The sequence below is a fragment of the Sphaerodactylus townsendi genome, unplaced genomic scaffold (assembly GCF_021028975.2).
Source record: "Sphaerodactylus townsendi isolate TG3544 unplaced genomic scaffold, MPM_Stown_v2.3 scaffold_24, whole genome shotgun sequence".
Lineage (NCBI taxonomy): Eukaryota > Metazoa > Chordata > Lepidosauria > Squamata > Sphaerodactylidae > Sphaerodactylus > Sphaerodactylus townsendi.
In genome coordinates this window covers 565,144-580,165 of record NW_025950407.1, presented here as the reverse complement: position 1 = coordinate 580,165, position 15,022 = coordinate 565,144, and the positions used below count along the sequence as shown (strand labels likewise).

Sequence of the window (15,022 nt, the reverse complement as noted above, 5' to 3'; positions counted from 1 at the left end):
CTCTCCAAACTAAAGAGTCCCAAACACTGCAGCCTCTCCTCATAAGGAAGGTGCTCCAGTCCCTCAATCATCCTCGTTGCCCTTCTCTGCACTTTTTCTATCTGTTCGATATCCTTTTTGAGATGTGGCGACCAGAACTGAACACAGTACCCCAAGTGCGGTCGCACCACGGCTTTATATAAGGGCATGACAATCCTTGCAGTTTTATTATCAACTCCTTTCCTAATTATCCCCAGCATAGAGTTTGCCTTTTTCACAGCTGCCATGCATTGACTTGGCATTTCTATGGAACTATCAGCTAAGACGCCCAAATCCCTTTCCTGGTCTGTGACTGATAGCACTGATCCCTGTAGCGTGTATGTGAAGTTTGGATTTTTTGCCCCATGTGCTTAATTTCTGGTCTTAAAGGCCCCCACCTTTAATCCGGATCGTGCGTGTTACTTTTCCCGTCTTCTGTAGAAATGAAATCATAGAATCCTAGAGTTGGAGGAGACCCCAAGGGCCATCAAGTCCAACCCCCTGCAATGCAGGAACACACGATCAAATCACTCCTGACAAATGGCCGTCCAGCCTCTCTTTAAAAACCTCCAAGGAAGGAGACTCCACCATACTCCGAGGCAGTGTCGAATAGCCCTTACTGTCGGGAAGTTCTTCCTGATGTTTAGGTGGAATCTCTTTTCCTTCACCTTGAACCCATGACTCCTGGTCCTAGTTTCTGGAGCTGCAGAAAACAAGCTTGCTCCCTCACCAACATGACATCTGTTCAAATATCTAAACATGGCTATCATGTCACCTCTTAACCGGTGGTGGGATCCAAAAATTTTAGTAATAGGTTCCCATGGTGGTGGAATTCAAACTGTGGCGTAGCGTCAATGGGGCTGGGCAGGGTGCGACAGGGGCGTGGCCGGACATTCCGGGGTGGGGCATTCCTGGACGGGGCTGTGGCAAGGACGCAGCCGCTGCGCCGGTTCTTGGGTGGGAAACGAATGCACTCAGGCGCAGGCTGCTACGCACGCCGGTGCACCTCCTGCTAGACTGCTTCAAGTTCTGCGCACTACTGCTGAGAGGAGGGGCGTAACTAAGGCCAAAATCACGTGGCGAAATCACCCATTAGTAACCCCCTCTCGGCACACACAAATAATTAGTAACCTACTCTCGGGAACCTGTGAGAACCTGCTGGATCCCACCTCTGCTCTTAACCTTCTCTTCAAATCTGATATTGACCCATCTGGTTGTTTTCTAATGGCAGGTTCATCACCGAGGACTATGCCGTTCAAGTCTCCATCAACGATTACCTGGATATTTACTGCCCGCATTACGAGCAGCCCTTGGCCGCCGGGTCCCCCGAGTCCTTCACTCTTTTCATGCTGGACGCCGAAGGTTACCAGGGCTGCTACGAAACCCCCAAAGCCTTCAAACGCTGGGAGTGCAACCGCCCCTACGCTCCCTATGGACCCGTCCGGTTCTCGGAGAAGATCCAGCGGTTCACTCCCTTCTCGCTGGGTTTCGAGTTCCATCCTGGACGTGACTACTACTATATTTGTGAGTCGATTAGAGGAATAGCTGGAGGCCAACGGTTTCATCCCGAGTAGAGTTACGCACTTCTGAAGCCGTTGACTTCTGCGGCCCGAGAAGAGATCTGTCTGTTTTTGGACTTGATGTAATTGACATAAATAGGCCGAGCGGCTGAAACTCAGTGGGGGTATCTTTTCTCAAAGATATCAGTGGTAATCATACTGGATAGATTTGAGTCCAGCGGTACCTTGGAGATTTTCAGGGTGTGAGCTTTCAAGAATCAAAACTCCTTTTCGTTAGACTCTCGAAAGCTCACACCTAAAAAACCTCTAAGGTACCGCTGGTTTCAAATCTGTCTGTTCTATTGCGGACAAACACGAGTATCCCCTGAAACAATAGTCAGCTTAAATAATATATTTTAAGGAAAGGGACCATCTCTGTTGGGGTTCAGTTAATACATATCATTCTGTGTACGGCTGCATTGTTAATTCAGAATAATTTTAAAATTAATTGAAATATTTCATTAACCTGCAATAGGATTACCTTTCTTGAATGTGTTGTTGTTGTTATCATCTTTAAGAAAAGCTAAAAGATAAAAAAAAATACTTTCTATTGATCGTTGATAAGCATGTTGATTTCGATTAACACAATTTCAGGAAATAGTAATAGCCGCTTAGTAATTTTTCCGCTGGCAAGTTGGAGCTGGCTTGCAGTGATTCCTCTCGGAGTTTCAAGGCAAGAGATGAACTGAGGTATTGGTCGTTGCCCGCCTCTACGTAGCAACCTTGAACTGTCTTGTTGGTCTTCCATCTAAGCACTCGCCATGGTTAACCCTCCTTAGCTTCCAAAATTTCATAAGAACGGACTAGCCTGGGCTATCCAGGTAAAGGTGATAGAATGGTAGCAGTTAATAATATCTTGGGTGCTGTGTGGTTTCCGGGCTGTATGGCCGTGTTCTAGCAGCTGGGGGGGGGTGGGGGGGGGGGGGGGTGGGGGGGGGGGGGGGTGAGGGGAGGGGGGGGTGGGGGGGGGGGGGGGTGGGCGGGGGGGGGGGGTTGGTGGGGGGGGGGGGTGGAGGGGTGGGGGGGTGGGGGGGGGGGGGGGTGGGGGGGGGGGGGGGTGGGGGGGGGGGGGGGTGGGGGGGGGGGGGGGTGGGGGGGGGGGGGGGTGGGGGGGGGGGGGGGTGGGGGGGGGGGGGGGTGGGGGGGGGGGGGGGTGGGGGGGGGGGGGGGTGGGGGGGGGGGGGGGTGGGGGGGGGGGGGGGTGGGGGGGGGGGGGGGTGGGGGGGGGGGGGGGTGGGGGGGGGGGGGGGTGGGGGGGGGGGGGGGTGGGGGGGGGGGGGGGTGGGGGGGGGGGGGGGTGGGGGGGGGGGGGGGTGGGGGGGGGGGGGGGTGGGGGGGGGGGGGGGTGGGGGGGGGGGGGGGTGGGGGGGGGGGGGGGTGGGGGGGGGGGGGGGTGGGGGGGGGGGGGGGTGGGGGGGGGGGGGGGTGGGGGGGGGGGGGGGTGGGGGGGGGGGGGGGTGGGGGGGGGGGGGGGTGGGGGGGGGGGGGGGTGGGGGGGGGGGGGGGTGGGGGGGGGGGGGGGTGGGGGGGGGGGGGGGTGGGGGGGGGGGGGGGTGGGGGGGGGGGGGGGTGGGGGGGGGGGGGGGTGGGGGGGGGGGGGGGTGGGGGGGGGGGGGGGTGGGGGGGGGGGGGGGTGGGGGGGGGGGGGGGTGGGGGGGGGGGGGGGTGGGGGGGGGGGGGGGTGGGGGGGGGGGGGGGTGGGGGGGGGGGGGGGTGGGGGGGGGGGGGGGTGGGGGGGGGGGGGGGTGGGGGGGGGGGGGGGTGGGGGGGGGGGGGGGTGGGGGGGGGGGGGGGTGGGGGGGGGGGGGGGTGGGGGGGGGGGGGGGTGGGGGGGGGGGGGGGTGGGGGGGGGGGGGGGTGGGGGGGGGGGGGGGTGGGGGGGGGGGGGGGTGGGGGGGGGGGGGGGTGGGGGGGGGGGGGGGTGGGGGGGGGGGGGGGTGGGGGGGGGGGGGGGTGGGGGGGGGGGGGGGTGGGGGGGGGGGGGGGTGGGGGGGGGGGGGGGTGGGGGGGGGGGGGGGTGGGGGGGGGGGGGGGTGGGGGGGGGGGGGGGTGGGGGGGGGGGGGGGTGGGGGGGGGGGGGGGTGGGGGGGGGGGGGGGTGGGGGGGGGGGGGGGTGGGGGGGGGGGGGGGTGGGGGGGGGGGGGGGTGGGGGGGGGGGGGGGTGGGGGGGGGGGGGGGTGGGGGGGGGGGGGGGTGGGGGGGGGGGGGGGTGGGGGGGGGGGGGGGTGGGGGGGGGGGGGGGTGGGGGGGGGGGGGGGTGGGGGGGGGGGGGGGTGGGGGGGGGGGGGGGTGGGGGGGGGGGGGGGTGGGGGGGGGGGGGGGTGGGGGGGGGGGGGGGTGGGGGGGGGGGGGGGTGGGGGGGGGGGGGGGTGGGGGGGGGGGGGGGTGGGGGGGGGGGGGGGTGGGGGGGGGGGGGGGTGGGGGGGGGGGGGGGTGGGGGGGGGGGGGGGTGGGGGGGGGGGGGGGTGGGGGGGGGGGGGGGTGGGGGGGGGGGGGGGTGGGGGGGGGGGGGGGTGGGGGGGGGGGGGGGTGGGGGGGGGGGGGGGTGGGGGGGGGGGGGGGTGGGGGGGGGGGGGGGTGGGGGGGGGGGGGGGTGGGGGGGGGGGGGGGTGGGGGGGGGGGGGGGTGGGGGGGGGGGGGGGTGGGGGGGGGGGGGGGTGGGGGGGGGGGGGGGTGGGGGGGGGGGGGGGTGGGGGGGGGGGGGGGTGGGGGGGGGGGGGGGTGGGGGGGGGGGGGGGTGGGGGGGGGGGGGGGTGGGGGGGGGGGGGGGTGGGGGGGGGGGGGGGTGGGGGGGGGGGGGGGTGGGGGGGGGGGGGGGTGGGGGGGGGGGGGGGTGGGGGGGGGGGGGGGTGGGGGGGGGGGGGGGTGGGGGGGGGGGGGGGTGGGGGGGGGGGGGGGTGGGGGGGGGGGGGGGTGGGGGGGGGGGGGGGTGGGGGGGGGGGGGGGTGGGGGGGGGGGGGGGTGGGGGGGGGGGGGGGTGGGGGGGGGGGGGGGTGGGGGGGGGGGGGGGTGGGGGGGGGGGGGGGTGGGGGGGGGGGGGGGTGGGGGGGGGGGGGGGTGGGGGGGGGGGGGGGTGGGGGGGGGGGGGGGTGGGGGGGGGGGGGGGTGGGGGGGGGGGGGGGTGGGGGGGGGGGGGGGTGGGGGGGGGGGGGGGTGGGGGGGGGGGGGGGTGGGGGGGGGGGGGGGTGGGGGGGGGGGGGGGTGGGGGGGGGGGGGGGTGGGGGGGGGGGGGGGTGGGGGGGGGGGGGGGTGGGGGGGGGGGGGGGTGGGGGGGGGGGGGGGTGGGGGGGGGGGGGGGTGGGGGGGGGGGGGGGTGGGGGGGGGGGGGGGTGGGGGGGGGGGGGGGTGGGGGGGGGGGGGGGTGGGGGGGGGGGGGGGTGGGGGGGGGGGGGGGTGGGGGGGGGGGGGGGTGGGGGGGGGGGGGGGTGGGGGGGGGGGGGGGTGGGGGGGGGGGGGGGTGGGGGGGGGGGGGGGTGGGGGGGGGGGGGGGTGGGGGGGGGGGGGGGTGGGGGGGGGGGGGGGTGGGGGGGGGGGGGGGTGGGGGGGGGGGGGGGTGGGGGGGGGGGGGGGTGGGGGGGGGGGGGGGTGGGGGGGGGGGGGGGTGGGGGGGGGGGGGGGTGGGGGGGGGGGGGGGTGGGGGGGGGGGGGGGTGGGGGGGGGGGGGGGTGGGGGGGGGGGGGGGTGGGGGGGGGGGGGGGTGGGGGGGGGGGGGGGTGGGGGGGGGGGGGGGTGGGGGGGGGGGGGGGTGGGGGGGGGGGGGGGTGGGGGGGGGGGGGGGTGGGGGGGGGGGGGGGTGGGGGGGGGGGGGGGTGGGGGGGGGGGGGGGTGGGGGGGGGGGGGGGTGGGGGGGGGGGGGGGTGGGGGGGGGGGGGGGTGGGGGGGGGGGGGGGTGGGGGGGGGGGGGGGTGGGGGGGGGGGGGGGTGGGGGGGGGGGGGGGTGGGGGGGGGGGGGGGTGGGGGGGGGGGGGGGTGGGGGGGGGGGGGGGTGGGGGGGGGGGGGGGTGGGGGGGGGGGGGGGTGGGGGGGGGGGGGGGTGGGGGGGGGGGGGGGTGGGGGGGGGGGGGGGTGGGGGGGGGGGGGGGTGGGGGGGGGGGGGGGTGGGGGGGGGGGGGGGTGGGGGGGGGGGGGGGTGGGGGGGGGGGGGGGTGGGGGGGGGGGGGGGTGGGGGGGGGGGGGGGTGGGGGGGGGGGGGGGTGGGGGGGGGGGGGGGTGGGGGGGGGGGGGGGTGGGGGGGGGGGGGGGTGGGGGGGGGGGGGGGTGGGGGGGGGGGGGGGTGGGGGGGGGGGGGGGTGGGGGGGGGGGGGGGTGGGGGGGGGGGGGGGTGGGGGGGGGGGGGGGTGGGGGGGGGGGGGGGTGGGGGGGGGGGGGGGTGGGGGGGGGGGGGGGTGGGGGGGGGGGGGGGTGGGGGGGGGGGGGGGTGGGGGGGGGGGGGGGTGGGGGGGGGGGGGGGTGGGGGGGGGGGGGGGTGGGGGGGGGGGGGGGTGGGGGGGGGGGGGGGTGGGGGGGGGGGGGGGTGGGGGGGGGGGGGGGTGGGGGGGGGGGGGGGTGGGGGGGGGGGGGGGTGGGGGGGGGGGGGGGTGGGGGGGGGGGGGGGTGGGGGGGGGGGGGGGTGGGGGGGGGGGGGGGTGGGGGGGGGGGGGGGTGGGGGGGGGGGGGGGTGGGGGGGGGGGGGGGTGGGGGGGGGGGGGGGTGGGGGGGGGGGGGGGTGGGGGGGGGGGGGGGTGGGGGGGGGGGGGGGTGGGGGGGGGGGGGGGTGGGGGGGGGGGGGGGTGGGGGGGGGGGGGGGTGGGGGGGGGGGGGGGTGGGGGGGGGGGGGGGTGGGGGGGGGGGGGGGTGGGGGGGGGGGGGGGTGGGGGGGGGGGGGGGTGGGGGGGGGGGGGGGTGGGGGGGGGGGGGGGTGGGGGGGGGGGGGGGTGGGGGGGGGGGGGGGTGGGGGGGGGGGGGGGTGGGGGGGGGGGGGGGTGGGGGGGGGGGGGGGTGGGGGGGGGGGGGGGTGGGGGGGGGGGGGGGTGGGGGGGGGGGGGGGTGGGGGGGGGGGGGGGTGGGGGGGGGGGGGGGTGGGGGGGGGGGGGGGTGGGGGGGGGGGGGGGTGGGGGGGGGGGGGGGTGGGGGGGGGGGGGGGTGGGGGGGGGGGGGGGTGGGGGGGGGGGGGGGTGGGGGGGGGGGGGGGTGGGGGGGGGGGGGGGTGGGGGGGGGGGGGGGTGGGGGGGGGGGGGGGTGGGGGGGGGGGGGGGTGGGGGGGGGGGGGGGTGGGGGGGGGGGGGGGTGGGGGGGGGGGGGGGTGGGGGGGGGGGGGGGTGGGGGGGGGGGGGGGTGGGGGGGGGGGGGGGTGGGGGGGGGGGGGGGTGGGGGGGGGGGGGGGTGGGGGGGGGGGGGGGTGGGGGGGGGGGGGGGTGGGGGGGGGGGGGGGTGGGGGGGGGGGGGGGTGGGGGGGGGGGGGGGTGGGGGGGGGGGGGGGTGGGGGGGGGGGGGGGTGGGGGGGGGGGGGGGTGGGGGGGGGGGGGGGTGGGGGGGGGGGGGGGTGGGGGGGGGGGGGGGTGGGGGGGGGGGGGGGTGGGGGGGGGGGGGGGTGGGGGGGGGGGGGGGTGGGGGGGGGGGGGGGTGGGGGGGGGGGGGGGTGGGGGGGGGGGGGGGTGGGGGGGGGGGGGGGTGGGGGGGGGGGGGGGTGGGGGGGGGGGGGGGTGGGGGGGGGGGGGGGTGGGGGGGGGGGGGGGTGGGGGGGGGGGGGGGTGGGGGGGGGGGGGGGTGGGGGGGGGGGGGGGTGGGGGGGGGGGGGGGTGGGGGGGGGGGGGGGTGGGGGGGGGGGGGGGTGGGGGGGGGGGGGGGTGGGGGGGGGGGGGGGTGGGGGGGGGGGGGGGTGGGGGGGGGGGGGGGTGGGGGGGGGGGGGGGTGGGGGGGGGGGGGGGTGGGGGGGGGGGGGGGTGGGGGGGGGGGGGGGTGGGGGGGGGGGGGGGTGGGGGGGGGGGGGGGTGGGGGGGGGGGGGGGTGGGGGGGGGGGGGGGGGGGGGGGGGGGGGGGGGGGGGGGGGGGGGGGTGGGGGGGGGGGGGGGTGGGGGGGGGGGGGGGTGGGGGGGGGGGGGGGTGGGGGGGGGGGGGGGTGGGGGGGGGGGGGGGTGGGGGGGGGGGGGGGTGGGGGGGGGGGGGGGTGGGGGGGGGGGGGGGTGGGGGGGGGGGGGGGTGGGGGGGGGGGGGGGTGGGGGGGGGGGGGGGTGGGGGGGGGGGGGGGTGGGGGGGGGGGGGGGTGGGGGGGGGGGGGGGTGGGGGGGGGGGGGGGTGGGGGGGGGGGGGGGTGGGGGGGGGGGGGGGTGGGGGGGGGGGGGGGTGGGGGGGGGGGGGGGTGGGGGGGGGGGGGGGTGGGGGGGGGGGGGGGTGGGGGGGGGGGGGGGTGGGGGGGGGGGGGGGTGGGGGGGGGGGGGGGTGGGGGGGGGGGGGGGTGGGGGGGGGGGGGGGTGGGGGGGGGGGGGGGTGGGGGGGGGGGGGGGTGGGGGGGGGGGGGGGTGGGGGGGGGGGGGGGTGGGGGGGGGGGGGGGTGGGGGGGGGGGGGGGTGGGGGGGGGGGGGGGTGGGGGGGGGGGGGGGTGGGGGGGGGGGGGGGTGGGGGGGGGGGGGGGTGGGGGGGGGGGGGGGTGGGGGGGGGGGGGGGTGGGGGGGGGGGGGGGTGGGGGGGGGGGGGGGTGGGGGGGGGGGGGGGTGGGGGGGGGGGGGGGTGGGGGGGGGGGGGGGTGGGGGGGGGGGGGGGTGGGGGGGGGGGGGGGTGGGGGGGGGGGGGGGTGGGGGGGGGGGGGGGTGGGGGGGGGGGGGGGTGGGGGGGGGGGGGGGTGGGGGGGGGGGGGGGTGGGGGGGGGGGGGGGTGGGGGGGGGGGGGGGTGGGGGGGGGGGGGGGTGGGGGGGGGGGGGGGTGGGGGGGGGGGGGGGTGGGGGGGGGGGGGGGTGGGGGGGGGGGGGGGTGGGGGGGGGGGGGGGTGGGGGGGGGGGGGGGTGGGGGGGGGGGGGGGTGGGGGGGGGGGGGGGTGGGGGGGGGGGGGGGTGGGGGGGGGGGGGGGTGGGGGGGGGGGGGGGTGGGGGGGGGGGGGGGTGGGGGGGGGGGGGGGTGGGGGGGGGGGGGGGTGGGGGGGGGGGGGGGTGGGGGGGGGGGGGGGTGGGGGGGGGGGGGGGTGGGGGGGGGGGGGGGTGGGGGGGGGGGGGGGTGGGGGGGGGGGGGGGTGGGGGGGGGGGGGGGTGGGGGGGGGGGGGGGTGGGGGGGGGGGGGGGTGGGGGGGGGGGGGGGTGGGGGGGGGGGGGGGTGGGGGGGGGGGGGGGTGGGGGGGGGGGGGGGTGGGGGGGGGGGGGGGTGGGGGGGGGGGGGGGTGGGGGGGGGGGGGGGTGGGGGGGGGGGGGGGTGGGGGGGGGGGGGGGTGGGGGGGGGGGGGGGTGGGGGGGGGGGGGGGTGGGGGGGGGGGGGGGTGGGGGGGGGGGGGGGTGGGGGGGGGGGGGGGTGGGGGGGGGGGGGGGTGGGGGGGGGGGGGGGTGGGGGGGGGGGGGGGTGGGGGGGGGGGGGGGTGGGGGGGGGGGGGGGTGGGGGGGGGGGGGGGTGGGGGGGGGGGGGGGTGGGGGGGGGGGGGGGTGGGGGGGGGGGGGGGTGGGGGGGGGGGGGGGTGGGGGGGGGGGGGGGTGGGGGGGGGGGGGGGTGGGGGGGGGGGGGGGTGGGGGGGGGGGGGGGTGGGGGGGGGGGGGGGTGGGGGGGGGGGGGGGTGGGGGGGGGGGGGGGTGGGGGGGGGGGGGGGTGGGGGGGGGGGGGGGTGGGGGGGGGGGGGGGTGGGGGGGGGGGGGGGTGGGGGGGGGGGGGGGTGGGGGGGGGGGGGGGTGGGGGGGGGGGGGGGTGGGGGGGGGGGGGGGTGGGGGGGGGGGGGGGTGGGGGGGGGGGGGGGTGGGGGGGGGGGGGGGTGGGGGGGGGGGGGGGTGGGGGGGGGGGGGGGTGGGGGGGGGGGGGGGTGGGGGGGGGGGGGGGTGGGGGGGGGGGGGGGTGGGGGGGGGGGGGGGTGGGGGGGGGGGGGGGTGGGGGGGGGGGGGGGTGGGGGGGGGGGGGGGTGGGGGGGGGGGGGGGTGGGGGGGGGGGGGGGTGGGGGGGGGGGGGGGTGGGGGGGGGGGGGGGTGGGGGGGGGGGGGGGTGGGGGGGGGGGGGGGTGGGGGGGGGGGGGGGTGGGGGGGGGGGGGGGTGGGGGGGGGGGGGGGTGGGGGGGGGGGGGGGTGGGGGGGGGGGGGGGTGGGGGGGGGGGGGGGTGGGGGGGGGGGGGGGTGGGGGGGGGGGGGGGTGGGGGGGGGGGGGGGTGGGGGGGGGGGGGGGTGGGGGGGGGGGGGGGTGGGGGGGGGGGGGGGTGGGGGGGGGGGGGGGTGGGGGGGGGGGGGGGTGGGGGGGGGGGGGGGTGGGGGGGGGGGGGGGTGGGGGGGGGGGGGGGTGGGGGGGGGGGGGGGTGGGGGGGGGGGGGGGTGGGGGGGGGGGGGGGTGGGGGGGGGGGGGGGTGGGGGGGGGGGGGGGTGGGGGGGGGGGGGGGTGGGGGGGGGGGGGGGTGGGGGGGGGGGGGGGTGGGGGGGGGGGGGGGTGGGGGGGGGGGGGGGTGGGGGGGGGGGGGGGTGGGGGGGGGGGGGGGTGGGGGGGGGGGGGGGTGGGGGGGGGGGGGGGTGGGGGGGGGGGGGGGTGGGGGGGGGGGGGGGTGGGGGGGGGGGGGGGTGGGGGGGGGGGGGGGTGGGGGGGGGGGGGGGTGGGGGGGGGGGGGGGTGGGGGGGGGGGGGGGTGGGGGGGGGGGGGGGTGGGGGGGGGGGGGGGTGGGGGGGGGGGGGGGTGGGGGGGGGGGGGGGTGGGGGGGGGGGGGGGTGGGGGGGGGGGGGGGTGGGGGGGGGGGGGGGTGGGGGGGGGGGGGGGTGGGGGGGGGGGGGGGTGGGGGGGGGGGGGGGTGGGGGGGGGGGGGGGTGGGGGGGGGGGGGGGTGGGGGGGGGGGGGGGTGGGGGGGGGGGGGGGTGGGGGGGGGGGGGGGTGGGGGGGGGGGGGGGTGGGGGGGGGGGGGGGTGGGGGGGGGGGGGGGTGGGGGGGGGGGGGGGTGGGGGGGGGGGGGGGTGGGGGGGGGGGGGGGTGGGGGGGGGGGGGGGTGGGGGGGGGGGGGGGTGGGGGGGGGGGGGGGTGGGGGGGGGGGGGGGTGGGGGGGGGGGGGGGTGGGGGGGGGGGGGGGTGGGGGGGGGGGGGGGTGGGGGGGGGGGGGGGTGGGGGGGGGGGGGGGTGGGGGGGGGGGGGGGTGGGGGGGGGGGGGGGTGGGGGGGGGGGGGGGTGGGGGGGGGGGGGGGTGGGGGGGGGGGGGGGTGGGGGGGGGGGGGGGTGGGGGGGGGGGGGGGTGGGGGGGGGGGGGGGTGGGGGGGGGGGGGGGTGGGGGGGGGGGGGGGTGGGGGGGGGGGGGGGTGGGGGGGGGGGGGGGTGGGGGGGGGGGGGGGTGGGGGGGGGGGGGGGTGGGGGGGGGGGGGGGTGGGGGGGGGGGGGGGTGGGGGGGGGGGGGGGTGGGGGGGGGGGGGGGTGGGGGGGGGGGGGGGTGGGGGGGGGGGGGGGTGGGGGGGGGGGGGGGTGGGGGGGGGGGGGGGTGGGGGGGGGGGGGGGTGGGGGGGGGGGGGGGTGGGGGGGGGGGGGGGTGGGGGGGGGGGGGGGTGGGGGGGGGGGGGGGTGGGGGGGGGGGGGGGTGGGGGGGGGGGGGGGTGGGGGGGGGGGGGGGTGGGGGGGGGGGGGGGTGGGGGGGGGGGGGGGTGGGGGGGGGGGGGGGTGGGGGGGGGGGGGGGTGGGGGGGGGGGGGGGTGGGGGGGGGGGGGGGTGGGGGGGGGGGGGGGTGGGGGGGGGGGGGGGTGGGGGGGGGGGGGGGTGGGGGGGGGGGGGGGTGGGGGGGGGGGGGGGTGGGGGGGGGGGGGGGTGGGGGGGGGGGGGGGTGGGGGGGGGGGGGGGTGGGGGGGGGGGGGGGTGGGGGGGGGGGGGGGTGGGGGGGGGGGGGGGTGGGGGGGGGGGGGGGTGGGGGGGGGGGGGGGTGGGGGGGGGGGGGGGTGGGGGGGGGGGGGGGTGGGGGGGGGGGGGGGTGGGGGGGGGGGGGGGTGGGGGGGGGGGGGGGTGGGGGGGGGGGGGGGTGGGGGGGGGGGGGGGTGGGGGGGGGGGGGGGTGGGGGGGGGGGGGGGTGGGGGGGGGGGGGGGTGGGGGGGGGGGGGGGTGGGGGGGGGGGGGGGTGGGGGGGGGGGGGGGTGGGGGGGGGGGGGGGTGGGGGGGGGGGGGGGTGGGGGGGGGGGGGGGTGGGGGGGGGGGGGGGTGGGGGGGGGGGGGGGTGGGGGGGGGGGGGGGTGGGGGGGGGGGGGGGTGGGGGGGGGGGGGGGTGGGGGGGGGGGGGGGTGGGGGGGGGGGGGGGTGGGGGGGGGGGGGGGTGGGGGGGGGGGGGGGTGGGGGGGGGGGGGGGTGGGGGGGGGGGGGGGTGGGGGGGGGGGGGGGTGGGGGGGGGGGGGGGTGGGGGGGGGGGGGGGTGGGGGGGGGGGGGGGTGGGGGGGGGGGGGGGTGGGGGGGGGGGGGGGTGGGGGGGGGGGGGGGTGGGGGGGGGGGGGGGTGGGGGGGGGGGGGGGTGGGGGGGGGGGGGGGTGGGGGGGGGGGGGGGTGGGGGGGGGGGGGGGTGGGGGGGGGGGGGGGTGGGGGGGGGGGGGGGTGGGGGGGGGGGGGGGTGGGGGGGGGGGGGGGTGGGGGGGGGGGGGGGTGGGGGGGGGGGGGGGTGGGGGGGGGGGGGGGTGGGGGGGGGGGGGGGTGGGGGGGGGGGGGGGTGGGGGGGGGGGGGGGTGGGGGGGGGGGGGGGTGGGGGGGGGGGGGGGTGGGGGGGGGGGGGGGTGGGGGGGGGGGGGGGTGGGGGGGGGGGGGGGTGGGGGACCAGATAAGCCTCCACAGCTCAGGCGGCAGAGCGGGGAATCAAACCCGGTTCCTCCAGATTAGATACATGAGCTCTTAACCTCCTACACCACTGCGTGTCCGTTGTGGGGAGGAGAAGGGAAGGAATTTGTAAGCAAAGTGAGGTGTGAAAACCAACTCTTCTCCTTCATTGCCTACATGTCAAACTACTTTGCATGCATAAGGTTCTGTGTTCCATTCCTGTCATTTCCAGTCAGTTTTTGGGGAAGATTTTTCTCTGTCCGAGGCCTTTGGCAACTGCCAGTCAGAGTAGGCCTGACTGAGCTCTGGTGATCCGTGGTCTGATTCAGTATATGGCGTACAGTTTCGTATGCACAGCCATAGAATCATATAATCGTAGAGTTGGAAGAGACTCCCGAGGGCCATCAAGTCCAATCCACCTGCCATGCAGGAACACACAATCAAAGCACTCCTGACAGATGGCCACCCAGCCTCTCTTTGAAAACCTCCAAAGAAGGAGACTCCACCCCACTCCGAGGCAGTGAATTCCACTGTTGGACAACCCTTAGTGTCAGGACGTTCGTCCTGATGTTTAGGTGGAATCTCTTTTCCTTTGCTTTGAACCCATGACTCCTGGTCCTAGTCTCTGGAGCAGCAGAAAACAAGCTTGCTCCCTCACCAACGTGACATCCCTTCAAATGTCTAAACGTGGCTATCATGTCACCTCTTAACCTTCTCTTCACCAAACTAAACATACCCAGCTCCCATGTGGCAAGAAAGTCATCTCTGCTCATGTTGAGAAGGCATACCATGTTCCCCGGACTTTTTCTATGTTCGTATGGAATCCTAAGAACATAAGAAAAGCCCTGCCCAATCAAACAAAGCTGGGACATTTAGATCCCGGCTCAGGAATTGTTTCATCAGTTCCCGCCAGCATGGCCAATTGGCCATGCTGGCAGGGGCTGATGGGAATTGTAGTTCCTGAACATCTGGAGAGCCGCAGGTTCCCTACCCCTGATCTAGACCAACATCCTTTTTGTTCATATCCTGGGCCAATCAGGAAAGGCCTACAGGCTGGATACAAGAGGCCTTCTCCCGCTGATCGCCAGAAACTGGTATTCCAAGGTACGCTGCTTGTGAACATGGAGGTTTTTCTTTCTTAATTGGGGTTGGCAGCCCTCTCTTTCATTAATTTGTCTAATCCTCCAACTAAACAATTGTGACCTGAGCCAGTGCGGCATAGTGGTTAAGAGCAGGTGCATTTTAATCTGGAGAACCGGGTTTGATTTCCCGCTCTTCCACTTGAGCTGTGGAGGCTTATCTGGTGAACCAGGTTAGCTTGTGCGCTCAGTGCATGCCAACTGGGTGACCCTGGGCTAGTCACAGTTCTTCGGAGCTCTCTTAGCCCCACCCACCTCATAGGGTGTTTGTTGTGGGGGGAGGGAAGGGAAAGGAAATTGTAAGCCCATTTGAGTCTCCTGAAGGAGAGAAAGGGGGGATATAAATCCACACTCCTCCTCTTCTTCTTTTTCTTCTTTCTTGAGTCTCCTTACAGGGGAGAAAGGGGGGTATAAATCCTCCTCCTCCTCCTCCTCCTCCTCCTCCTCCTTGTTTGTAAGCCCCTTTTTAGTCTCCTTATGGGAAAGAAAGGGGGGATATAAATCCAAACTACTACTACTACTCCCCCTCTTCTTCTTCTTCTTCTTCTTCTTCTTCTTCTTCTTCTTCTTCTTCTTCTTCTTCTTCTTCTTCTTCTTCTTCTTCTTCTTCTTCTTCTTCTTCTTCTTCTTCTTCTTCTTCTTCTTCTTCTTCTTCTTCTTCTTCTTCTTCTTCTTCTTCTTCTTCTTCTTCTTCTTCTTCTTCTTCTTCTTCTTCTTCTTCTAGTGAGCTCCACAGCTGAGTGGAGATTTCAACCCAAGTTTGCCTAGCTAGCCCATTAGGCCAGCTGTCTTCTGTTGGCCAGTCCTACCTGAAGGGCTGTTGTGAGGGTAAAATGTAGGTAGAACAGCTACACGTGTCACCCTGAACTCTATGGAAGAAGGTTGGGATATGAATCCAATAAATTTGTTTGGTGGTGGAACTCTGGCTCTGTTTATCCCTGGATCCCCCTCTTCCGCCGCCAGCCTTCCACGGTTTTTAATGAAATTTCATTGCTGGGTTGTTGTTTTTTTAAAGGATGTACTTTATAGCTTCATGTTCCAGTGTTTAAATTGTTTTTTTTTCCCCTATTGCTTTTGGCTGTGATTTAATGACTCTTAATGCTACTTTTAATGACCTGGTGTGCTTCTTTTATGCCTGTCGATAAATAAATAAACGGGAAACGGCCTCCGACGCTTAATTGAGTCTCCCCCTGTCTCTTCTTCCAGGATCCGCTCTCCGTTCAGATTCCGACGGACGCCGGAGCCAAGACGCTCGTTTCTCCCTCCGCCCACCGTGGACAAAGTTGTCGGGATGCGGAGCTGGTTCCAAAAAAAAGAGGTCGCATTCGAGCTACGGGGGAGGGCGATCCCCTCTGCGGGGCGGCAGGCGGTCGGAGGACCGTCCCCGGACTCTTTGACCAA

The 15,022-nt window shown here is 78.3% G+C and overlaps 1 protein-coding gene across 1 annotated transcript in view; it reads left to right on the top strand.

Annotated features, from left to right (window-relative positions):
• LOC125425258 (ephrin-A2-like) overlaps positions 1–1,607 on the top strand; it is a 32,059-nt gene extending 30,452 nt beyond the window's left edge. Inside the window, exon 2 of the mRNA XM_048482857.1 lies at positions 1,250–1,607. Coding sequence (XP_048338814.1) covers positions 1,250–1,592 — 343 coding nt within the window. The 3' untranslated portion in view covers positions 1,593–1,607. The remainder of the gene's footprint in view (positions 1–1,249) is intronic.
• The last annotated feature ends 13,415 nt before the right edge of the window (positions 1,608–15,022 follow it).